The sequence below is a fragment of the Enoplosus armatus genome, chromosome 13, assembly GCF_043641665.1.
Source record: "Enoplosus armatus isolate fEnoArm2 chromosome 13, fEnoArm2.hap1, whole genome shotgun sequence".
Classification (NCBI taxonomy): domain Eukaryota; kingdom Metazoa; phylum Chordata; class Actinopteri; order Centrarchiformes; family Enoplosidae; genus Enoplosus; species Enoplosus armatus.
Genome location: NC_092192.1, coordinates 4,497,257 through 4,523,668, shown reverse-complemented (window position 1 = coordinate 4,523,668; position 26,412 = coordinate 4,497,257). Strand labels below are relative to the sequence as shown.

Here is a 26,412-nt window from a genome sequence, read left to right as displayed (position 1 = left end):
TAGATGGAGTACACATGGTTTTTGGTAGATTGTTTTATTTGTCAACATACCTATAAAGGAAATATATAATTTGACATTTTCGCACCTAATGGTTTGTTTACTTCTACTTGTTTACTACTATTTCTTAAATTTAATTAACTACTTTTTTTACACTGACAGCCGGAGAAAGATGAAGGAGAACATCCATGAACGAATCCATCTCAGGTATCAACAACTGAACCAGCTTCATTCATTCACACTCATTTCCTCAATCTTCCTAACATGTAACTTTAACATTGACTCCTAACATGTAGCCAGAGGGAGTGTTAGCCTGAACCTTGAGGGACAATACTCAGTCAGGAGTAGTTATAATTTTGGGTTATAATTTTATGAGATTTAAAGGTATTCTGAGCAGTGAGGTTAGCTTATCGCTTAGTTTGGTGGGTAGAGTTTCACTGCAGTCTCAACACGTCACCAAGAAAAGACGTCTCCTTTCAAATTATTCCCTTCACGCAAAATCTTCATTTTCATCCCACTTCAATGTGGAGGATCTCAGAGCTCAGAGAATCATCCTGCAAACTATTGTTGAGGTGAAATCTCCTCAGTGAGGAGGTATTTTTCTCAAGTGTATCAGCCGCATTGTACCGAAAATAGACGGGATATCCCACATTCTTAAGTATTACACTGGTATCGTGCTCACAGTGCAATTTTCCGCAGATGTTTTCAGAGACATATCACTGGTGCTGTCGACAACTCGCTGCTTGTACGCAAGCCGTTGTCAGAAACACCTGGATGTTCTCATTGACTTTCAGTCTGAATTCCCAGAGGAGATGTCCTCGCATCCAACGGAGAGAGGGAAGCCATTCAAGTTCAAGGACTCACAGACTCTAACAGCCACTCTGACTCTGCCTGCACTAAACTTCAGCACATTACCAGCAGTGGCACCTGGACAGCAAGGCAGAGATCCATGAAATGATCGTCATGCTGGCTCAGTGTTTCATAATAAACCAGGCAGTCTGTTGTTTTGGCATTTTATTTCTGGCCTTTCCACACACGTGAGAGACAGGGATCCTCTGTCTTAATACCAGCTCACAAAAGCACAGACAGGCTGAGGTATGCATCCAGTGCGCATGCATGCCCCCTTTTGTGTGAAATGTAAGCGATGCATCACGCTGAACTCGTAGGTGACAGAAGGCAACATTAAACATTTCACTCCCCACAAGTGATGTTCCTCCAGGCCAGTCAGTAACAACTGTGTCACTGTTTTGACCCCATGTGCTCTTTCAAAATGCTAAAACGCAGTAGTACGTTGCAGCTTTTCACTTCAGCACAAAATCTGACAATTGTGTCTGAGACATTGGGTGCAGAAAAATAAATTGAATTTAATTTAACCACATGGATGGACAGAGACAAGTTATATTTCCCTTCCAACCAGAACTACAAAATTAAGACACAGGTAGAACTGAAAGGTTGGATTCATCAGAGTGTGTCATCTCTTCTTTAAGAAGTTGCAACCAGCTTGAGACGCCTCTTCACAGGTTGTGTACTGGTTGTCACCAGTTGAAACAAAGAGTGGCTTTTTTTCTTTGTTTTACTGAATAATTATATAATTATAAGTAAAATTATCTCGTAATTCACAAAGCAAAGATTAAAGGAAAGTCGGAAAAAAATAAATATGATTTCGTGTAGCAGATAAATGTTTCTCTGCTGACCCCTCAGATCTGCGTTGCGACCCTTTGTGGGGGTCCCGATCCCCAGGTTGGGAACCACCATTTTAAAGGATATGGCTGGTGTTGTTCTATACATTTCTTATTCTCTACAAATCCCTTAAAAAGACCAAACCCAACAACAATGTATTAGTCAGACTTTATTCTGTCTCTGTGGCCAAATTAATTAGTTCCTACTTAAGAAGTAAATCTTTGAAAACGAGCAGCTGTGGTTTTTAGTAAACTTTACTTCAACAGGAGTAAATAATGCATTTGTTGGGGACTATTTTCAGCTGCGGATTAATGAACATTTGGTACTGTAATGAGAAATTACTGCACCAGGACTGACTACTACGGGTGTGTGTGTGTTCATGGAAATAAAGGAACATGTTACCCAATGCTACAGTGGTTTTGATCATTAATGGAGCTCAATGGCACACTAAGATAAAGTCTCAGTCTCACAGGATCAGTTCATTGTTGGTTTTGGTCTTTTCATGGATTTGTCACATTGTGGCTCTAAGTTTAGCTTGTTTAGCACAACTAAACTTTTTTTGAATAACTGTGGAAAAGATGGTGCTCTAACACACTGAGAGTAAAATATAATATTTCAGGACCTACTTATTGTCTTATAATTAAATGAATTAATGCATTTACACATGTTGGAGTAATTCCTTTATAAAAGACAAACTATTCTCAAAAGTTAATTTATTTTACTGAGGCTCAGTTTGTCCCCACAGAGTTAATAAATTAAATAAATTCAGCCTGTGGGAGACACTGAACACCACCGCTGAGACACAGAGACTCACAAATATCTTGACCATTGTCTCATTTGTTAATGGTAATTACACCAAGGTGTCACAATTAACTTACTGATACATTATATTTGCTGTGTGAGCTACTGACAGCAGTAACAACCAAAGTTATACGATATAAATAGATAGAAATAAAATGTTGCATCACAGTACGATGCCAGTAACACCAGTAGCCCCACTGTGAATAATATGGAGACTACAGAGTTAATCAAAGAAATGAAACAGAATTTATCAGAGTGCCTGGGTCTACAGAATGATTATCAATGACAATGGGAACATGCAAAAACATTTGTCCCAGTCCTCCCACCAATTATCCCCATCAGCCTTCCTGACAGCAGCGAGCCGAGCCGCTGAATGGCCTAATCTCGCTTCACAAATTAGCTCCTTCTCTCATCTCCCCTTCCCAAATGTACGCTATGCCCTTAAACGTCACATCGTAACGCTGCCTATTCATAACCATTATCTCAGGGTCGTCGACAATGGAGCGAAACAAGGGCCGAGAAGGAAAGGGGAATAAAGACCCTGGGAAATGTGAAATGGGGGGGGGTGAAAACAAGCGATGTGGTTCGATCTCAGATCCCCCTGCTGGCCCTGAGCTATCAGAGACATTGATTGGCTCATGTAATTCTGCTCTGATTTGGCTTGGCCAATCAATGCACTGCAGACTCACTTCCTGTGACTGTGCAGCCATTAGAGTAGAGGTGACAAATCCCATAGTTTCTTCTGCTCCTGGAAATATACAGTTTTACACCCACCCATGTCTCCAGTGCCGGACAACTGCTGCTCTCCTCGCGTTGCATCGGCCTTTGAAAGCTCCTCTAACAGCCGTTTGCTGTCCCGCTGCCTCATTTCAGTGTCTGTATTGACCGGCAGGAACACAAAATGCCTGTTTCGAGGATGGTGTAACCTTGCAAGTGAAATACGAGCAACTGCAAAGAGCATTATTGAAATAGAGATGTTTCAGATACTGCAGCCCTGATCTCTCATCATAACAGAGAGGCTACTTTTTTTTTAAGCAGCTCATAAGAGTACTCAAGCACAAAGAAGTAGTTCATTATGGTTATGTAGACGTTTCCTTTAAATAATCAAACATACAGTATATTTCAGTATTTTTAAACTTAGGCCACATGAATATTCATGCTCTTCCCCACAGTCCACTTTAAATACACTGTCAGCTGTATATTTATGTATATACAGTGTACTGTATACCACCCCTTGTTTTAATTGTTCATCTTATATTCTATTCTTGTGCCCACAACCTACTTTTCTAATTTTTCCTGCATTATTCTATCTGCTGCTGGCACAACTCAATTCCCCACAGAGACCAATACAGTGTCATCTTCTGTAATTTCATCTTAGAGGTCATTAATAGGAAAAACCTTACAGATATGTTGGTATCAGTTATAAAAGCATGTAAAGCACGGTTTCAAGGTTTTCAATGATCCCACCAGAGAAAGGCAAATATAATGTTGCAAAAGAAAACTAGATGCGGCGGGGGAGACATGAGGCGAAGATACGAAGGTGAAATGGACAGGTGCATCACAATTTGTCATAACTCAGTCAAATCTGAACGCACATACATGATACACATATTTTTATTATTTATATTCAGCGAGACTGACACTTTCCAAGGATATCATTGTCTCCGGTGTCCATTCAAATATCCATAAATCAGCTTAGAAATCGCAGAAAAAAGATGCTCCTAATAGCAATGCTTATATCATTATAACAGAACTTGCCTGAAAATCATCACATTTTTAGGTTTTCTTCAGTATCCAAGTAATCCAGTGATAGTTGTCTTTACATCCATGAGTACACTGCAAATGGGAACTACTACTTGCTAATTCGGCATACTTTAGTGCAATAAAAATGTGGGTGTGGAAGCCCCTGGTGCAATTTGAAGGTTGAAAGATAAATTCAAGGGGGAATATGAGGCTTGGTTACATTAAATTAAGTAGGAGTAAATATCTCTTATTAATACTTACTCTCCTAGTCTGATCCCCGAAGGAGAACATTTCTGAAATCTGTCTCTGGTCATCACACACACACACACACACACAAACAACACCACCTCGATTACCAAACAAACATAACAGCACTTCATTCTCTGCTTAATTTAGCCATTGATTTTTCTAACACCAGATCACACCATAGATAGTAGAAGACATCAGGCTGCCGTGTTTTATGGTCTTTGTGGGAACCCCCACCCCCCCACACACACACACACACACACAAACAAACAAACAGAAAGCAGGAAAGAAAGAGGACGTTTCCCCGGGGATCATCACTAAAAAATCACTGCCTACTACTGTTAAGAGATCTAACCACGGCAGTGTGTGTGATTGTTGTTTGTGTGTGTGTGTGTGATTGTTGTTTGTGTGTGTGTGTGTGTGTGTGTGTGTGTGTGTGTGTGTGTGTCTCCAGCTTCTGTCCCCTTCAGCGTGTGAGGCTTTGCTCAGATCAGATGTGAACCAGCAGATACTCACATACACAGCTGTACTGCCACATCACACACACACACACACACACACACACACACACACACACAAACACACACACACACACACACACACACACACACACACACACACTGAGCTGTTTTAGTGGCAGGATGGAAACGGACAACCTAAATATGTGTCATTTGGGATGTCACACATTATATTACACAATAATATATTTAAACTTTAAACTTTGATCTTGTTTCTATGGTTACTCTTCTGCCACAACTAACACTGATCCTAGTCTTACTAATAATAACGATGATATGCTTATTCATCATAATAGAGCTGGAGTATCCAACTTTTGAAGGATAACTCCAGTTTTGGATATAATTTCTATCCATTATGATGACACTGTATTCACCAAAAATAACGGCACAAGCACAGGCAGTCTGAGGATCAGACAGGTTGTAAACAAGCCAAAGGTTTGGCTGGTTATCTAAAAACCAGTTTACCTGGAGGCACAGGAACAACAACTCTGGTAAATACAGCAGGTCAAAGTTGAACCAGGAAGTCAGTCTGTAAACTGTGACTAGTTTGTTGACTAAGCTGGGATCGTCTGACTGCTTGTGTTTCTTGACCTAACAGACTTCCTTTCAGAGGTGCTGTCCGAATCCAGATCACAGCAATTAAAGAAACATTTTGGAATAAGTGCTTTCTTTCCCTTTCTCTTTGAAAATTAGATGAAATGATCCATCCCAATCTGATGTCTGTGCATTAAGTACGGAGCTGAAGTCTGGACGTGATTAGCCTAGCTTAGCACAAAGGCTGGAATCAGGGGGAAACAACTAGCCTGGCTCTGTCCAAAGTTTAGAAATACACTTAAAAACTCTCTCTAAAACTCACTGATTAACATTTTGTATCTTGTTTGTTTGCAGCTCTTTACTACTAAATAATGATGAACTGTTCCTTTAACTTGTGGAGTACAGTGTTATTCTTACTGATAGGAATTATGGTGAAATGAAGACCCTGGTTGTAATAAAACTGAATTATCCTTAAATAAAAAGCCAATATTGTCCATGTACCAGAGCCTCGTCGGGTTACCTCACATGGTTATTTGCTTAAATCACTTTGCCGCACAGGAAGCCTCATTTTCCAGTTTTACTGTGATCATAAACCCCAAAGTGCCCGAGCACAACATAAAGCCATGCCACTGACTTACAGGCGTTGGTGACGGCGAAGCTGTTGGCCGTCTCGATGTTGTCCACGTGAGGCACCAGGTTGAACGGGGCTTCCGAGGCGTTCGGGCTGGTGTTGTGCAGGAAGATTGCCAAACGAAAGGCGGTGTACTCCTGATCAGTGTTTCTGATGAACAGACCGCCTGGACAGAGGGGGAGAAACACAGGGCTGATGAAAAAAAAGAAAAAAGAGCACCAGAGAAGAAGCCACTCTTACAACAGACAGATCAATTATTGCTGGTGAGTTCAGAGACATTAAACAAGTACAATGAAGGCAGAAAACTACTAAAACAATCTCACCACTATCTGCAGACTAGTGTGAATACAAATTAGATTTTAAGAGCCAAAGTGAAACATTAATTTATTCAAGAAGGACAGGTTCTCATTCTTCTGTTTTAATAAACTGACATCAGGGTCACACACTTGAGTCTCCATATTCATTGTCCATGTGGGTAAAATTGTTGTTGTTGAGTTAGTATTGACTCATCCTCACGGTACACTAGAAGACTTCAGTGGAGAGAATGAAACTTATTTAAAACGTGTTTTGTTTACATCTGTGGGGGAGAATCACAGACTAACCATCAAATAAAACAAGCAGTTTGTCTTCCGAAAATGATCTAAGTGAGTGTTTTCTGATGAAATCTCCTCCATATACAACCACTTCTCATCACGTGACCGAAGTTCTGCACTTAAGTCACATGATGACACCTGACAGCAAGTTCCATTCGCTAAAGATGGTGACGGTCGACTCAAAAGCCAAATGTTTTATTACAGATGTTCCCAAGGTGACAAATGAGTCTCCAAATGAGTCTGCAATAATTATTTACATGACTATGTCTTGATCTGGCACTGCTAATGCTTCAGTATGTTTAGATTTAGGCACTAAAACTACTTTATTAAAGTTAGGGAGAGATTGTGGTTTGGGTTAAAACAAGACTAAAGACTCTAACAATGCTAATATGCTGATGTTCAGTAGGTATAATGTTTACCATGTTCAACATCTTAGCTTAGCATGTACAGCTGAGGCTGATGGGAATGTCATTCATTTTGCAAGTGTTTGGTCATAAATAAAAGTATTGGATTAACTGAAATTTGGACCTGAAGATGGCGCTAAATGAAGAGTCAAATCTGTACCAAACGTCATGGAAATACATCACATTGTTGGGATATTAGAGGAACATGATGAATGTCTGTACCAAATGTTGTGCCAATCCACCCCATAGATGTCAAGATATTTCACAGGATAAGTGAAAACTTTAACCTGCTGGTGGCGCCTCGAGGAAAAGTCAGGGGATCAAAGTCAGTTGGGTTTCATCCTTTGGGGACCATGAATATCTCTGCCACATTTCATGGCAACCCACCCAGTAGTTGTTAAGATATTTCAGTCTGAACCTACTGACTTTCCCATTCCTGGACTGCTGGTGTGGCTAGAAACTACCTGGTTAGAGGGAAAGGTTAAGAAACCTTAATCCTTATGGTTAAAAAAAGAACTACCTGGTAAAGGTTGAGAAGGATCAAGATCATGGTTACAGGAAACCAAGGTTCTTTTAAGCTTTTACCAAACGTTTATTAGGGTTTCACTGACACAACTGATTGGGCAATATATGAGATGTAATAAAAGGCCAATATTGATCTGGTAAATCAGGTTAAGTCTACAGTTTAGCAACTCATGACTCTTTAAGCACCACTAGGCTTTGGGACAATGTAGGACACAGACTGATTAGCATGTAAATCACCTCTGTTTCATATTAATGCAAACATAAAGTGATGTGATATTCATCAAATAGCCTCCTTGATCTGCACAGCTTTCATTCAGTTTTTCACGCAAGAGTAGCTCCAGTGTCAATAATCAGTTTGGTATCAGAGATAAGACTTTGCTCTTGCTTTCTTTTATCTTTTTTACATTGCAGTCGTCTTCATATGGGAAGATCTTGATGACTGTGCAAATGTCAGTGGTGTTTTAGGTTAGAAGCAGTTTGTTTCACATTTGAAAATCTAACTTGAGGCTGTATTTCTTGGGATGAGGCCGTATAAATGTCATTTAAAGCAAAATGCCAGTGTGTCCTTTTTATGGCTGAGCTCTTTAAAGGTAAACTTTAGAATATTTTACTCCTTTACGATGCCCGCTCATGTAAATCCCCTCCATCCTTTTGCATAACTCTAGTAATGGTTACAAAAAGCACAGGAGCGGTTATGATTTTCATATCATTTCCACTGTGATGGTTTCATGTCCCATTGACTCACACTTGGTACCAAATGCTCACAGGAGGTGTTAATTCCTGATTTACAAAAAAAAAATGTTGTGAACCGATCAGCAGGAATGCCCTTTACACATTTCAAATTTGAAAACTTATCTATGCTGCTAATTTACTGAGGATAAAAATCAAGCTTTGACCTAAATCCCACTTATTTAGCTTTGACTTTCCCTTCTGCTAGATGTTACACAAAATGAGATTCAGTACAAAAGTACACACTGCAGGGGCCTCAGACTTTGAAGTTTCATAAATGCCATATGGTTCACCAAAAACAAGACTCCAAGGAGAAGCTTTGACTCGTGTCTACAAGTTTTTGACCCCGTTTCCACCTGGTTTATGTTATCTGGATGGTGACATCTGATCACAGGCCTTTGAATTTACTACTGGCGTTATAAATGTTCTCATTATCTCACTTCTGCTTGCATTGTGATCTCATCTCCAAATGCAAATTAGGCCGGCAGAGGTGGCCGACTTGTCAACAAACACGGTGTGTCGTAGGTTGAGGGAAGCAGTGCAGGATCCCCTCGAGGGTTAGATGGAAACAGCTGATGGTATCTACAGGCTACTTTTCGAAAAGCCATGCTAACTAGGCTAATGTTACTAACTGTAGAAAGGTAATCAGAGCCAGTGGAGAAGCTTGCTTGCATACTTTTAGCTCAGCTAGCCCCGTTGGTCACGTGACCCTGGTCGTGCACGTCGTAGTGGTCCCTCAAGAGTCTTTGGAAGTGATGCGGCTGCATGAACTGCATTTATTTTGTGAAGGTAGGGGTCGTCCGTAGCTTTTTGACAAGCAGCTTGAGATAACAAGAAGAGGTGGAGTTAGGTGAACGTTTCAATATGTTAGGCAAATGTTTCCTTAAGGTTGTGGTCACATTGCATTTACACTTGGCTGAGATCCAAAGTGAGCCAGACCACCTCCAGATGTGGTCTGGCCAACTCTGATTGCAATGCAACATCCAGATACAGATCACATGTAAATGGGGTCTCGATGTGTGGTGATGTAACTGGTCTCAGTAAGTCTAAGAATCTGGCAACACCAGTTTCACCTCAGTGAAGACTCCTTAAGCCTTAAGAGAGTTTACATCCACACACACACAGCCAGGCTACTTAGATGATATTAGGATCTTCTTAAGAAGTGACAAGAGCTCCAGGATCCTTAAAAGAAAACCAGAGAATCCTTACAGACCTCTGAAAGACCTTTTAGTGTTGCTTGGAATATCAATTTTCAAAATCCTGGTTCACTTTGATGATGGACTTGAATCAGTGTGCTTTGTGAACATAAAGAAGGTCATTGTCATTGTCATTGAGTATTTCTGCTTTTATTTTTTGGATGTGATGGATTGACTTCCTGTCAAGAATGCCCCCCCTCTGCCCTCCGTGTAATGCATTCTGGGACAGGCTGCAGCCCCACCAAACACAGCAAATGAATGAAAAGAGGGATCAATATTTCTCAGGATCCGTCTTCACATATATCACCGATGTCTGAATGAATCTGTGGCAGTTACAGAGCATGTTTGCCATGACTGTATATTCTGTGTTGCATGCAAGTGTACACAGCAAATTTCACACTAATAAGTGTTGATCTTTCAGTGACAATTATTTGAAACTAACGAGTGTTGATTGGAGAGACGTTTGCCCTCTCTGAGAGCTGATGGAGCTGTGTGGTGGCTGCTCAAAACTGTATAAACTGTTAAATGAAGCCCGATGGGGGAGGAAACACTGGCACATTGTGGATTTTTACACTCCCAGAGGTCAATTACAGGGCTGAGACGGACAAAGGTATTACATCAGCAGCGTTTGCTACCATTGGCTGCGATGCTGTTAGCCAAACGATAAAGAGACGTGGTTATAATTAAAACAATATCAGGAAACTGAGTCTGAGACAGCAGATAAACTATATGTAAATTCACCCACACCAGCAGTTTTGCTTAAATCAGCGGCACATATTGCTTGAACGTTTAGCACGACGACACAGCAGCTCCATGGATGCAGGTTTAAACCCCCACCCAGCTCAAGTGTCCTCACTTCCAGGGGTGCTGTTCTGTAACAGACCCTGACCTCTGACCCCCCCTGGAGGGGCCGTGGGATTCGAGTATCACGTTGATATAAAAGGACAAGGAGAATCATTTGAACAGCTTGTCATTTTTCATCAGCCTGACTGGTTCTGATGTGCCTCAACTCTGCTAGGAGCAGGGACGCAGTGGAGGGAAAACCAACAAAAAGTCAGTTTGAGCGAATGTTTAATTCCAGAAATAAGGTTTTAACACCTTCAGGCTAAATAAAATTCATTTGTGAGGATTTTTACAGGGGGGGGGGGAAGCATGAATGACTGCTTTTCTGATGATTGATTTTTTGGGAGGGTTGTGATGATCAACAGCTGGAGGTCACAGTTTGCCCTTCTTTTCATTCCCTGCCTTTAAATCAACCAAGTCAATCTGCCTGCCAGTGAAATGCAAACCACGAATCCATCATCTTTATTTCCTCCCACCATAAACACTGTGAAGTTCTTCAATGCAAACATGCAGATGTTTTTTTTGTTTTTTTTTTAAATGAATAAAAAGATAAAGACAGAGTGTGCAACTGGGAGAAAAAGAGAGAGCACAGTGGAGCTGTAAGGCCTATGGGACCGTGGCAGAGGTTTAATGCAGCGCCAGGACCGGGGTCTGCGAGAGTGTTAACAGCAGTCAATGCACAGGCAGCCTGCATAGGGAATACACACACACTTTGCTGCTCTGATCTGCTGCAGTGGCGGAGTGCACTGGGATACACACTCCAGCCTGCAGATACAAAGCGCATTAGGTGTGTGTGTTAAACATGCACAGCATCAACAGAGCAAAGAACGCTGTCTGCATGTGAGATTTTAGAGAAGAAAAACAAAAGACTGCGGAAGAAATCAAACAATTTCCACTTTGAGTAGTGCTGAGGTGTTAAACGGCAGCAGACAGGACGTCCACAGATTCATCCACATGATTCATTTCTCTGGTTAGAATTAACATTAAGGCTCACACTCACCGATCTGAACGCTGCTCGGGAAAGCACCCATCGCCAGTCCCCAAAAGCCAGAGAATATCAACAGAAACCAGTCGCGAGAAGAAATCCTCATTTTGTTTCGGTTATAAACTGATGAGAGACATCGAGCAGGTTTAATTAACACCCCCGGGGCAAAAGCAACATCACAGGGTCAAAAAAAAACAAAGAGATAAAAAAAAAAGAGCAAATGCCCGTTAAATATCCATGTCCGCTTTGGATGGCTTTTTCTCGGATATCCCCCCGCAAAGCCGCTCGTTTGTACCGTCAAACTGCGTCCGTCCGTCCGGCGCTGGAGATTTTGCGCACAACACCACCAAGATGAGGGAGGTGGGGGGGAGGGGGGGTGTGCATCAGCCAGCGGCGGCCAGTGCGTCTGGATGCGGCTCAACTCACATCACAGAAATAACACACATGCGCCTTTTAGCCGACCGGGGCAGGCAGGAGGGGCGTCAGGCTGTCCGCTCAGCACCGAGCGGCGGAAAAGTCCCCGCAGTTCGTTTAACACCAAAACTTCCAGAGCCGCTGAAAATACACAGCGAAGGACAAATGTATGACAGATGGCTCTTTTTGCATCATAAGATGAATGTTCGTAACTCCAACATCCGCCCTCTTCAAGTCACCCTGCCTGCAGCCTTTTAAAGGTGCGATGTGAAAAGCTTTAATTGCCCCAATTAATAGGATTATAATGAACAAGCTGCAATCTATAGGGTTTGTTGTCTGTGAACCTCTATTTTGCGCGTTTCTTTAGCAGGATTAAAATGGCTTCACACTGGGTTATTAAGTCTAATTTATAATTTTTCACTACAACTGCAGGGTGCCTCGTGTCATTAGGTTCCAAGTACAAAGAACCCCAATAAATGAATCAACGGAACAGCCCTGATTTATAGCTTTACTGGTCAGTGTGATAAATCAGTTCTCTGAATATGTACTTAGACCACAGCATCATGCAGTTGTGTACTGTATGTGGAAAACTGAACTACCCAAATTAATTAGAATCATGCAATATAAGAAAATGAGAATAGGTCGATTTATTTGTGACTTAATTTCAGTTAATTAGGACGGGTATCAACTAATACCAAATGTTCATGATGCTTGGGACTTTTTATATTGTGAATTCACTAAAGTTATAGATATAGATGCTCCATTGAAAACTACCAAAGTCAAGGGAAGGCATCTTCCCTGGATAGCGCCTGATATTCAGGCAGAGAGATAAAGTGTGGGCCACATTTCGAAAGTCCAAGGATCCTGCTGAGTGGGAAAAGTACAGCCAGTTGAGAAATACAAGCAACCAGAAATGCCAAATCCAATAAATATAAAGAATCTCTCGCTCATTAAAATCCTAAATAATTCTGGATTCCAATTAAAAGTATGACTAATGTATCTGATAAAACTTTACCTAATCAGATAAGAGTTAACAATGTTATATTGTATGATCCAATTTTCTTTGCTCAAGCATTTAATCAGCATTTCTCCTCGGTCTGCTCTAACAACAGCTTCTTCTCTTTCAGGAGAATAAAATCTGTCGAGGTCCAGGGTGCCATCAAAGATTTAAAAGCGAGTTAGATGGCATTGAAACTAAATTTCTCATGTACCCTCCAGCTCTCCCTTGCACAAAGGGGGGGCGATGTTCTTGAACTCAGTAATTATAGACCAATTTCAATCATTTGTTCTCTTACAAAACTAATGGATAAACAAATGTATGATCTTTTATCTCAATAAATACAATATCTTATCACCTTTTCAATCTGGCTTTTGATCAAATAGTTGCAACTACTGCTTTGTTAATACTTACAAATGATATTTTCTCTGCTTTTGATCTGTTTAACACTACCTTCTTTTAGATAAACTACTCCATTGGTCTGTCACGTAGTGCTTTACTTTGGTTCATTTCCTATCTTCATAACAGAAAACAATGTGCTGTCATACAAGGAAGCAAATCGGATACATTAGTACAACACTGAGGCGTGCCTCAAGGCTCAACACTTGATCCACTTATTTTTTTCCACTTTTATCAATGACTTCACTTCGATTTGTTCTGAATGTTGTGTTCAGCTTTATGCGGATGACACAGTAATATACACATCTAAAACTAATTTATTACAGATTTAATCCAGATTTTAATACTCTACAACACTGGCTCGCAGCTAATAAATCACTACTCAGTAAAACTAAATCTCACTGTATACAACTTTTTTTCCCTGTTCCTGCAGTCTCTTAGTCAAGAGCTAAGAAAGCCTTGATGTTTAAAACTCCCTCTGATTGGAAGAATCCACCAGTACATATTTGATCCAAATCATCTTTAATCATTGTACATGTCCATAATAACATCTCTATAATTATATTTTATACCTTTATTACTTAATGCTATCACTAAGTCTTTACTATAATCTTTGAATGAATGAATGATCCGTTTTCATGCTCTGCTTAGAGTATGATGCCCAGATATTGTATGTCTTATAATTTGATATTTATTGTTTGTTTGTGTTTTGTCACATTTGGTATCGTTTACTTAGCTTGTTGTTATTTTTGTTAAACGTTTTGTCTAATCATGCTCATGTTGTATTATTGCCATTGAAAACGAGATGGTACATCTCAAGGAGTTATTCCTCATAAAGATACATAAAAATTTGTATCAGCATAAAAAGGTTTAAGAAATACTCCCTGCAGCATAATGTTTCAGCAATAACGGTTCTCTAAAGTGTCAAAGGGTTCTATGTAAAACCTAGACAAGTAATCAAAGTGTCATCAGCAAGCGTCAACCAGGCTTAACATTGAAGGTGTTTTTAGCTGCAGTTCCTCAAATGGCCACTAGATGCTGAGTCCAAGAAACCTCAACTCTAGACCAGTAAGTCCTTTTACTTCTTTAATCCAATGGTTTGGTGAAATAAAACTTTGACCAAACGCTTAAAGTTAAAATAAAGTAATTTTGGAAGTTTTGTCTGTATCCTCTGAGGAGGCATGAAAACCAGTGTCATGAGACATTAAGGAAGTGAAGGCTAGTCTCCTTGGGGGGGTGATGCAGCTAAAGTAGGAACCGCAGGACATAGTAGTAGTTTTGCTGATTTTGAGGTTTGTAGTTGCCTCGGGTAGACCTGCTTGAAAATGAGTCACTGTTGGAAGCAGCGCAGGAAGCTGATTTTGCTTTTGTCAATGTGAGGACGGCTGGGTACATTCACTAAACCTTCAGCGTTCGAGCACGCTGCAGATCTGAAAAACACAACTACTGTTCAAAAGAGGATTAGCACACGTTCTTCTTCCTTGAGAAAAAGCTGTTTAACATTCAGTCTGTGACTCTACAAGACAAGCTGCTATCTCTAATAATATTAATGGGAGCTCAAGCACCCGATACTGAATCCAATTAAAAGAAAAATTGCCACAGAAAATCATATTGATATTTATGAGATTTTAAAAAGGTAATTCAGCTCAGACTCACAAAGGGTGTGAACATTTCAGCTGCTCCCCTCTCTGTGGGTTGAAGCTCTAAAGCAGGTTGCACTTCTGGACAATGATCCCGAAATTATATTTCTGTAACAAGTACGACCCACCGACATCACATGAGCCAGTTCTATTCACTGATTGGCGGTTGAAAGTGGACCTTGGGCTCGGGTTGAATAGTCAAATGAATGACGTCCTGTGTAGGGCTGCAACAAACGAATATTGTCATTATCGATTAATCTGCCAATTATTGTCACTATTAATTGTTTAGTCTATAAAATAAAATGCTCATCACAATTTTCCAGAGCCCGAAGCGACGCCTTCAAATTGCTTCTTTTGTCCGACCAACAGTCCAAAACCCAAAGACTCTTCATTTACTATCATAAACAACGGGTCATATCACTTAGGTAGGAACCTTCCTAAGCAAAAAAAGACTATTCGACTGCAAGCTTTGAGATTATTTTGTCGCACATACTGTTCCCAAGGTCAAGAATGAACCTCCATGCTCAGGTTTTTTTCTCCATCCTATTATATTTGTGTCTGCTGAGTTCTGATTTCCCCACTGAGATCAATAAAGATTCATTTTATTTACACCCTTTGCGAAAATGCTGCTGACGTTTCGAGAAACTGATTTGATTCCAGTGAATACGCTCATCATCAGTCTGTCAATACTTTATCATGAAGTCATTATTAATGTAATTCTCCAGCATATATTCCACATAGACAGCTTTTCTTTAACTTTTCTTCCTCGCCATGAAGCAGAAAGTGGCCTCTCACTGTGCACAAAATCTGCAAAAAGCAATAGTCCTCCATGGACTGTTAGGCAGATCACTCGCTTCCTAATTGCTCCTCTTGGAATTTGCATCATATGTACATCTGCTGGAAAATATTTACTTTGGTGGCACTTAAGGATGATGAGCAAAAAGCACAAGGTTGTTTGTCTCGCAGTTTGAGGTTGTCCAATAAAATATAGTGGAAAGTTCCAGTCAGTTCATCTCCAGTGGACATCAAATGTGTGCACACACGTTTCACACTTATAGTTTTTATTGTCTTCAGGCCGCCTTTAACACAAAACCCATTAAAACAGAGATGTTTCAATTTATGTGGGTATAAACATTGCATGTTGTTGTTCATTATAGCGTTTTTTTATATACGCATGTATTTTTCACCTACTTGTATGCACATAACAGTTCTATGTTTATTTTTACCTCTCTGTGTTCAGCGTTTTTATGTTTATTTCAATCTTCCTGTGAACTGTTCTGGGAACTGCGTGTAAGTGCAAATTCCACAGATGTGTACACATACTTGGCTGATTCAGATTAAGGTAAATAAAAGTAAATGTGGAGGCAGGTGGCTACTCTTTTCTGTAAAACTACTGTAAATCTCCAATGTGTCAAAATTAGGACGTGTATTTATGTAACCGTTTTAAAACAGATTTTCACTTCAGCCCTGAAGTCAACAAGAACAAACAAGAACATTGTCGTAGACATTTGATAACCACTGTGCTATTCTGGGGAGACTCCTGGGTAGTGCCTGAACAACAACTCAACAGGACTTTCCAGAATACATGGGAGTGGAGCTGACCGTGGCGCTGAATGCTCCTGACTGAGTTAATATGGATGACTAATACCAGCAGCAGCAGTGCTAGCCTGGCTCTGTCCACCTACCAACATCTCTAAAGCTCACTAATTAACAGATGGTATCTCATTTGTTTAATCCGTACACAAACAGAAATGGAAAGAAGCCAATTTGTGCAGTGTGTCCACAATGGTATCAAACCTGACAAGACTATGTGACGCTAGGCACAGTCACTGTAAGAAAAATATATATGAAGAAAATACGTGTCTGGATTCACTTGTCACACACATTTATGCCAATATACTATATACTTATATACTTATACTATGTACGACACACAATCTCACACCAATGCATATATACGCAGTTATCTGATCTTTTGTTTTTAATCCTGAATCTATTTTATCCTCTTATTTTTTTAACTGATTTAATCTGAATTCAAAAGCCTAACCAGGGCCTGTACACATTTCATTTGTTGCCTTGCTTTTTCCTGTGTAAGAAGTGTTTTTAGTTGCTCAACATTTGGACCACGTTTTCCCATAAATTCTGTCGCTTCTTGTAATTCCTTCCCCTCTGTGATGCATCCTCTTGGACTAAAACAAAACAAATGAAGATGATGTTTCTTTACCTCCTTCTTCAATTCCATTACCTGCAACTAACTGAAATTCTGAACACTAAAATAACACTTTTCCTGTTTTGGGTACATTTAACTTTGTGGCACATTGTGAGGCTACAGACAGAGGCTATAGATACTATAGATACTATAGATACCTCTGACATCCTACAATAACTGACCGGTACAATAGGAATGCCTCAAGGTATCAATATATTGAATTAAATATTGGGTTTTTCCTGTGCTCCTCTGCAACAAGAAATCTTTCAAGTGCAAATTAGACAGTCAAAATGTTTTCAAGTTGTATATTTTGTCAAATGGTTAGAGATATCTACGCTTGCAAGAAGAAAGGTATCATCACTACAGTGCAGGTTCTGAAAACAAGGCGGTTATGATCAAGAACGACTTATATCCATGTTGATAAAAAAAGGAAACTTCCAAAGATGAAGGTCTTGCAACAATTTCCTTTTTTTTTTGGTTGGAAAATGTTCCTGTAAAGTGGTAATGCAGTTGTCAGTGCAGATTTTGAAGGTCTGCACTGATTAAGGGCCTTAATAAAATAACTTCTGCAGACATTATGATCTGCGTGATGGATTACCTTTTCCAGGTAGGATTCAAGTCTCTACAAGTTGATTTTCATGCTGTACCAAAGTGACTGACGGCCATTAAAAACATCAAGAAATGTAAATCACAGAGGCTTTGGATAACAGATGGCAGTCATGTGACGTGTACGTAAAATCAGTGTTTCATGTGCACTTGAGCAACAGAACGACTCTGTAGAGGATCCATTTCCAGACCTGATATGTGTACCTCACATCCATTGAAGACAGTCACCATCACAACCACAAATTTATGTTTTTAAATATACACCTCTTCAATCTCTTTCCAGCACTGCACATCACACAGCTTCTGCTCCATTATCCAATTTATTTCAGTACAGCTTTTTCGAGCACGAGACGACATCATATAGATGAGACATTAGAGTGATGTATGTCAGGCGTTCATTGTTTTTTCCTCTTGTGCGTCAGTGTTTTCATGGTGAAGCGTCGTTCTCAGTGGGATACATCAAGAGATGTTTAATAAAGGTGGCCATATTAAGTCATACACAGAGGAGTGTTGGCAGTGCTACTCACCACCATGTTATTAAACTACTGCGTTAGATTTTGCAGAGGTTCTGGTCGAACATGTGAGATTGCAGATTTGTCTTTATTACACAAAATGAACCCTAAAATTAATTCTAAAAGTGACTGACACACGCAGCAAGACACGTGGCGCTTACGGGCTAAACATGTAATATGGACACGACTGAAAACAAGCTAGCAGAGGCCGACGAGGAGACACAAGATGAGAGGGCAGAAAGCCACGAGAACAGCTGAGGGACAAAGACGCATTGGAGCGAGGAGGCACCACTGTGACCTCTTTAGGCAAAAATCTCCTAAAACAGGAGGTAACTCAGCTGAAATGTGAGTAGTGCAATTTTAGGGTACTTGTATTTCCATGTTATGCTACTTTTTTCACTCTATTTCAGAGGCAGATGGAGATATCTAATGCAAGCATGCTCACAGTAGTCCATTATGTCAGTCCTGGGACCCACTTCAGCTGCAGCATTAGCATCCTTCAGCAGGTCTACAGGTAGCATTAGCAGCCGGCAGTAACCCTCAATCCTCAGTCACAGCACCTGCTGTGCTGCTTTGTCTGCTGCTTCATTCGTCATCTGAAGTTCCAGCTGTTGAAGTTATCCAGCTGTTTTTTATTCTTTCAGAACAGTTACTTATAAACTCACTCAGGCTGGAGAAAGATCTGCTAGTTCAGTGATTGTTTCTGACAAAAGCGAAGATATAGTTTTATAATATGCACCATCGTACTGATGCAGAATCAGTGCTATTAAGGTTTTTCACCACAGAAACATCAAGCTGCTGCTACCACACACAGTGAGCCAGCTGTAAACTAGCCAACACTGTAGCTCACGAAAGAGTCTTTTTACAGCTGCGGTGGATGTGGTCGTGTCGGCCCATACGACCTTCTCATAGATGTGGACATGTGTTCCCAGCTTTGAGAAATGTATACTAGGCTGTGTGAACCGATCTGGAATAACACATTTGAAGTTAAGAGACAAAGTCTGAGACGAAACAAGCGAAAAATGGGCAGCTGCAGGTCAGTTCAGAGGGTAGGTTTCAGTTACCATGTTGACTTTGGGTTCTTAGCTTTCTTGTTACTTTACGCTCCCTCCAGCCGTCCTGTCACTTGTCTCGTCAATTGTGCCCTAAAACAATCCTACAATGCAGCAAAACACGTGGTGTCCATGGAACACACCTGAACGATCAGCGTCCACAGTCTCACCTCACTGCTCCCTACAGAGTGAACACTGTCTGTTATACAGGAAGTTGTGAATGAGGGAGAGATTCCAGATGTTTTTTTTGTTTTTCTTTTTTAATCTGAGCCATCTCTGCGAGCTGGGACTAGAGTTAGTTTTGATCTATATTAAGGTTTGTATTTGAACAGTCGGGGAACTGTTGGTACACCGAGCGTGCGCAGAGACAGGGACTGAGTAACAGTGTGCTAAACTTCAGAGGAGCTTCTCTGACACTCTGCTCCCAGTGGATGAGGGTCTGAATCTGACCGACTTTATGAATGAGGTGTGTGTGTGTGTGTGTGTGTGTGTGTGTGTGTGAGATGGATCTCTGCCATAACTCTGGAGTTGAACAGATGGAAAGCCTGCAGTAGGTTTTTCCTGCTCACATCAGGGGTGACGAAGAGTGTTGTTCAGCCGCTGTTAGGGAATCCCGTACACACACACACACACAGTGTCGCTCTCTACATGCATGTGTGTGTGTGTGTGTGTGTGTGTGTGTGTGTGTGTGTGTGTGTGTGTGTGTGTGTGTGTTTGTAAAAAATAAAGTTTGCCGCTCAACAGGATTCATCCACCCTCATTTCAGTGGACTCTTGACACCCAGTTTTTCTAAGCTGGTTTGAATTTCCAGAATAAGTTTATAAAAATCACTTCACCACCAGCTCTCTCCTCTTTTGTTAAGTATCTTTTCAACGAAACCATCAAACACCAGTGATGAGTCTGAATGGAAGTTGAGACACTTTATATGTGTGTGTTAAAGCACTCAGATGAACCGTGTTCAGTGTGACAAGCGGCTTTAATCATTTGTGATCAAGAGTAACTGTGATGAGTCACTGAAAGTTAATTTAACAAAGCTGAACTGGACAGTTTGCGTTCTCTTTTCTTAAAAATACCATAGGAAATACCTAAGCTGCATCTCCAGTGACAGAATATATAATATATAGAATAATATAGGAGTACTGCTCATCCCGGCTATGATGAACTCCTTTACTGGTAGTGGAGTTTTAGCAGGAGGGTATTTTTTCAAGTCTGGACGCCAGGGTCTGTCCCCCCGCTGGCGAACATCACCAACAGAAGGAGCACCGGAGGGGCTACAGAAGACTGTCACAGGTGGTCTCCCCCTGCTGGTCTACCTCTCCTCCACTTTCTCATTTTTACTAGTGTCTGGTTCCTCTAGACAAGTTTGTATGCTGTTGAAACAATGCATTTCCAACAGGGAAACCACCCAGGAAGTCTGCAGCTACCATCTTCAACAGCAGCCTGACACACCGCCTGCTTTAGCCAAACACGTTCTGATAAACCTGTTACAGTCTGCACATTTAGTCCTGTCTTTATAACCGATACAGTGCATCTACAAAAGTCAGGAGGAAAACCTGCTTAAAAACCTTGCGGAAAACTTCCTTATGTAACAAAACACCAAAACAATTTTTTATCCCTCTTAAAAATCAATGGAAAGTGTTGCGTTTCTGTTATTTGGGAGTCATTAATACTCTACAGAGATGTTTTTGTGCACACAACAAACTTTTGGATTGTTTTTCTTAATAATGATTTTATAAATAACACTGTCCATGGAGGTGCCTATTCATCAGGCATTACATTTTAAAGAAGTAAACAGAACGGGTATTGACTGAATATAGAAGTAGGTGTACACTGCAATGACACCAGTGGCATTGCACTGCCAGTAATTGTACTCTGAGGAAATTGTTTTTTTTTTAACACCAGCTGAACTAACACACTCAATAACAGAAGTACAAATTAAGTGAGTACGAACAGCTCAAGACAACTCTTTTATATTTTGTTTTCTTATGAAGACCAGCACAGATAATATTATCCATTATGAGAATATTACAAGATGCACTCCTGTTCTTTCCTATATGCACAGTGTCACATTATGATATCCTTTCATCAGAATGAGCCTGGTATTTGTTTTTTGCCATTGAAATGTAATAACACGCTCCTGCGCATCATGTGCAACATGCAGCCGTATTTCTCATTGATACAATTTGTTTGTCCAGCACTCCCAAAACAGAACTGCAAAACATTTTTTATCATTTCCTTTCAAATATCTGCATGTAGGTGTGAGGCTGCCAAACACCATATAAAGAGAAATGAACAAAGTACTAGCAGACCTGTATGACAGCAGTAGACCTCTACAACTATCTGATTTATTCATTCATTCAGAAAAAAATAAAACAAAACTGAAAATCCTTTAATAACAAGACTAAAGCTGCCAGTGTGCTTCATCAGAACTGCTCATCGGATGGTCAAATAACCAATAATCCGACATTCACACCCGTGATTGGCCAGCTGTGTGGAGGTCTCCAACTGTCTCTTTTTCACTGTTGACACAACTATTTCTGCCACTTTTCACATAAACACTTTTGTTGTACTTGTGAAACTTCGTGGAGCAATTACAAACTTTTGATTTTCAACATGGTCGTACAGACTACTTCTTTTCAAGCATAACGTGACCCTGAGAGTCCACAGCCACACTAACAGCTCTGTGAGGTTGTACTTCAACACAGCGGCACTTTGAGGTATACGTCAGCAAGCTAACATTTGCTAATTAGCAACGGTAATGTCATTAGTTTTGCAGGGATTTGGCGATAAACCAAAGTATTGGACAAATGTATGAGATGAGGTGAGAATTCAGGAGATTACCAAAGTCATTACAATTCATCCTGAGGGGGAAATGAATCTGTGCACTAAATTACATCCAACAGTTGTTGAGATATTTGAGTCTGGATCAAAGAGGTGGAGCTACCGCCGACATTTCCTTCCGTAGAGCCATGTTGCTAGCATGGCTAAACATGACATGCTGATCAGATTTAGCTTGTTAAATGCTTATGCGCATCAAATGCTGGACGTAGCAACCATACACACAAACATACAACTACAAATAAACTGTTGGCAGTTGGGAAACCGTTGGGAAATTGCACTATAAAGGTGCCTCCTTCACAGCCTCGAATTTAGAAGGAACTCCGCTGGACAGCTTTATGGCCCAATCAGGAGGAGGGAGCTGTTCGTCGAAGGAACGAATGAAAAGCTGATTAAAAAATGACATACCGACGTGTTAATCCTCATCAGTCGGAACAAGAGGCACAGGCAGAGAGAGAGAGGGAGGTCAAGAGGTGACAGTGTTTACAGGGAAAATGATCTTAAATTCATTAAGTGCAACACAAACCGTCCTCTGTAGCTGACTATGTACAGCAGCAGTGGTGATTACCCCCTGCATGAAATTCAATTTCCACTGGAGGAACCTTCATTAAAAATGTATCCATCCCACTACTTTGAGGCATTTCTGATTACTTTGACCAAATTTACTGAAGATTTGTGTCTTGGGATGTATGGCAGCGACTCATTAAGCTGATTATCCCTCACTGACAGAGTTGAGAGCTTTGTTCCACAAATATTTGTTGTTTTTGTATTGAGATTTGTTTTGTTTTTTACTGACTTTCTGTTCTGTTAATTAGTCCAGTATGATTAGAAATTGTAAAACATTTGAAATGTCCGAAAGGAATAAAAACTTGTTGAGTTTATATTCTTATTAGAAGATTTTCAAAATTGTACTTGTTTTCCTGACTACTTAATCAATGGCAGTATATTTGGATGTATTCATTTGGAGTTTTAGATGTTTATTATTATCATACAGGAATCTCAGGTAGCAGATGTCAGATCCCTCGAAGGAATCAAGCTGAAAGTTAAAACTAAAAACACTCGTACATCTGAGAAAGACTCGTCATTAATGAGGCTTCCTACATTTATGTTCAGTGAGGAAAAGGACGACCCCCAAGAGAGGGCGTGCTGTTTTACAACACTCTGCTGCAACATAGAAATTATGATAAGTTTTATTGACAGTGGCAAAATGCAGTATAGCACTACTTCATTATATGTAGGCTTCACGTGTAAAGGAAAATAATATAGGTAAGTAAGTACGACACACAGAAGCGGCAGGATCACAAGCCTTTACATATCACTGTTATATGATGTGACATTTTTGGGATCTTTCCCTAAAACTGACTCTCTTTATGTCAAAACGGTATCTTTTATTTTGCTCATTGTCATCAAGCGTTCTCCTCTCACGGATGAACGCCATTTTCTGGTAACTTCACAAGTTAGTTAGGAGTTTTCAGCAGAGATAGTTTCCTAAATTAGAAAATGTTTTTAAAACATCTTTTACTCCTAGTCCTAACAGTAGGGCCAAGTATGCCTCACTGTGAAAAATGTAGGCCAGTTAACTTGATAGACTTTTGTTTAATTTAAACTCCATTAATCCGGGTTAAATTCTATTTCTTGTATTTCTTGATCTTAACCAAATGTCTCCAGCTGCCTCGACCTTCCCCTAACCTGAATGTGTCCAAGTGACAGAACAGGAGAAAAGTGTCATATAATCCAGTTCATGCAGCGCCACATTATTTAATTTGTGGTGAAGACACATAATGTGTCCCAGAGTTCTGGCTTATATCACCGTTGCGTTGTTATGTCATGCAGGGAATAAAGAGTAGGACTGCTTTCTTTTCTCTAATGTAATTCAGCTTTTCCCTCTGCTATATGTAATAATAAATACCACAGACCCGAGCACGCACTATCTGACACCATCATAACCCCAGTTGAGGCATCCAGATTACAAATGAGGTGGGGATTTAATCTAAACTAACGGAGACACCATAACTGCGTGAGGCCCCGGCTAAATTGCCAATTGCCTTACTTTGTATATAGAGCGGGATGCATGTGACTAGTCATGCAATATATTAGTCATGCGACCTGAAATGGGGATCTACACCACAGCTCAGGCAATGACTCGGTAGCGTCACCAATCGCTGTAAATGGGGTCCTGTGGGCATTACTACATGGTGTATCAAGGAAGCTTACATAAGCACGCTTCCACTAGAGACGGCTTTACCTCCAGAGCAAAAGAGGGGGACAAAGAGCAGAACAGAGGGAGGTGGGGTGGGGGGGCAAGAAAGAATTCATTTGTATCTCCTCCACATAAATAACCCACGACTGGATCAAATGTCAAATTAAATGGCTGAGGTCTGGCCAAGGCGTATTATTGATTCCCACAGCCAGGCGGTAAATGGGGGGAAAATAAGGGAAGAATTAAGGACAGAGGGTGCACTAGTCCCAGACAATAAGCAGCCCCAGCACCAGAGCAGGCAACATGGAGGGAGGAGGAGGAGGAGGAGAAGGGGAGGGTAAAGAAGATGAAGGAAATAGAAACCGACAAGAAAAGACAGAGGAGATACGAGGCCCTGCAGCAACCCCTGAGAAGAGCTCACTGAGGCAAGGGCTGACTCACGGGATGCTTCACGGGGGAACAGCGATTTCTACTTCTACTATGTCAGAGGCAGCAGACGGTCACCTCGGGTCAGCGTCTCCTCTTTCATCTGGTCCATCCCAGATTTCCAAATCAAGATCTGTGTCACAGGAGCAACAAGTCCTCCAAATCAAACAACAGAATACACCGTTCCACAGTGCCTGAAAATACTGACCAACCCTCTTTCAGGTTACAAATACTGGGACCCTGGTGTTCATAGATGACCCTGATGAGTCCTGAATCATCCTCAGTCCTGGGGGCCCTGAGGACACACCTGTAGGGCAGTGTAGGGAACAGCGCAATCATCTCACATAAATCCGACTGGATGGTTTTCATCATAAAAATAATTTTGTGACTACTGAGGGAAGCCTTCAAGGCAAGACTTGTTATTTGTGTATCCACATAAAAAAACAAACAAAAAGAAAACAAGCCATTTATTTAGTGCCTTTAAAATTTGGGACACTTAGCCTGTGATGGTTCCCAAATAACGAATTATATATTTTGCCACAGATTGCCTTGGCTTTTTCTGCAGGGCATGCTGGTTTCTCATCACAGCTCTAATTCACTATCGATTGCTGGATTTTTGGTTCGTGTTTCATGGTTTATTGGTGGTACTCGGGATGTGGAAAGACGGTAATTCAGTTTATTCGAAAAAATTAGATTATAATTTGGTTAAAAAAAGAGGATAATAAAGAGCCAAATAGGATTACAAGAAACTGTGAGGCTGATCTTCAGTATATTTATTGCAACAGTTTAATGTTCCAGCTGTGACAGGTGAAAATAGATAGCTTTAAGTAACGGCTAAATGGCTAAGTTGTAGAAGAATGCAAAATTGTTCCCTTTTTCTACTTACGTCTAAGAGATCAAGCCTATAACTACATCAACAACTGTTGTGTTGTTGTTTTAGTGCAGAAAACTACAATTATGGCTCCTCATCGTTACATTATGCCTGGATTAAGACTGCTATTGAAATTGGAACATTTTGGGGGAATATGCTTATTCACTGTCTTGCCGAGAGTCACGTGAGAAGATTGACACAAATCTCATTTCATATATGAAGCTGGAGACTGCAGGAGGTTAGCTTAGCATAAACACTGGAAACAGGGGGAAACGGCTAGCGTGGCTCCGCCAACCAGCAGCTGTAAAGCTCATTAATTAACACTTCATATCTCGTTTGATTAATCCGCAATAAAAAGTTGCTATTTTTCAGGTGTTAGGTGCCAGACAACTCCTTGGCTGGGAGGAATGATTTAGGAGTCTTGTTGTCCCGGTGAGGTTAAACAAACGAGATATGAAGTGTTAATTAATGAGCTTTACAGATGCTGGTAGGTGGATTTTGTTATCTTTGACTGAGCCAGGTTAGCAGTTTCCCCCTGTTTGAGCTAAGCTAACCTGTCGCCTGCCTCCAGCCTAATATTTAACACAGAGATTTGAGAGTATCATTAATTTTCTCATCTAACTCTCGGCAAGAAAAGCATAAAAGCACATTCACTTTATCATTTGTGATAGATGACTTCAGTTGTTATTCCATAATAAAAAACAGAGCATAAAAACCTGGGATTAAAATTGAATTCAAATACTTTACATCCCCCTTACAAATTGTTGGTATTACTGTCATATCCACTGTGGAATAAAAGAGCGAGAATACCGTTGAATAAGAC

General features: G+C 40.5%; 1 protein-coding gene across 4 annotated transcripts in view; it reads right to left on the bottom strand.

Moving 5' to 3' along the window:
• gria4b (glutamate receptor, ionotropic, AMPA 4b) overlaps positions 1 to 11,531 on the bottom strand; it is a 102,452-nt gene extending 90,921 nt beyond the window's left edge. For all 4 annotated transcript variants that reach the window (XM_070917185.1, XM_070917186.1, XM_070917184.1 and 1 more), the window contains exons 1-2: positions 11,441 to 11,531; positions 6,158 to 6,316 (exon numbers count right to left, since the gene is read on the bottom strand). In XM_070917185.1, the coding sequence (XP_070773286.1) occupies positions 6,158 to 6,316; positions 11,441 to 11,531 (250 nt within the window). The remainder of the gene's footprint in view (positions 1 to 6,157; positions 6,317 to 11,440) is intronic.
• Positions 11,532 to 26,412: the final 14,881 nt, after the last annotated feature.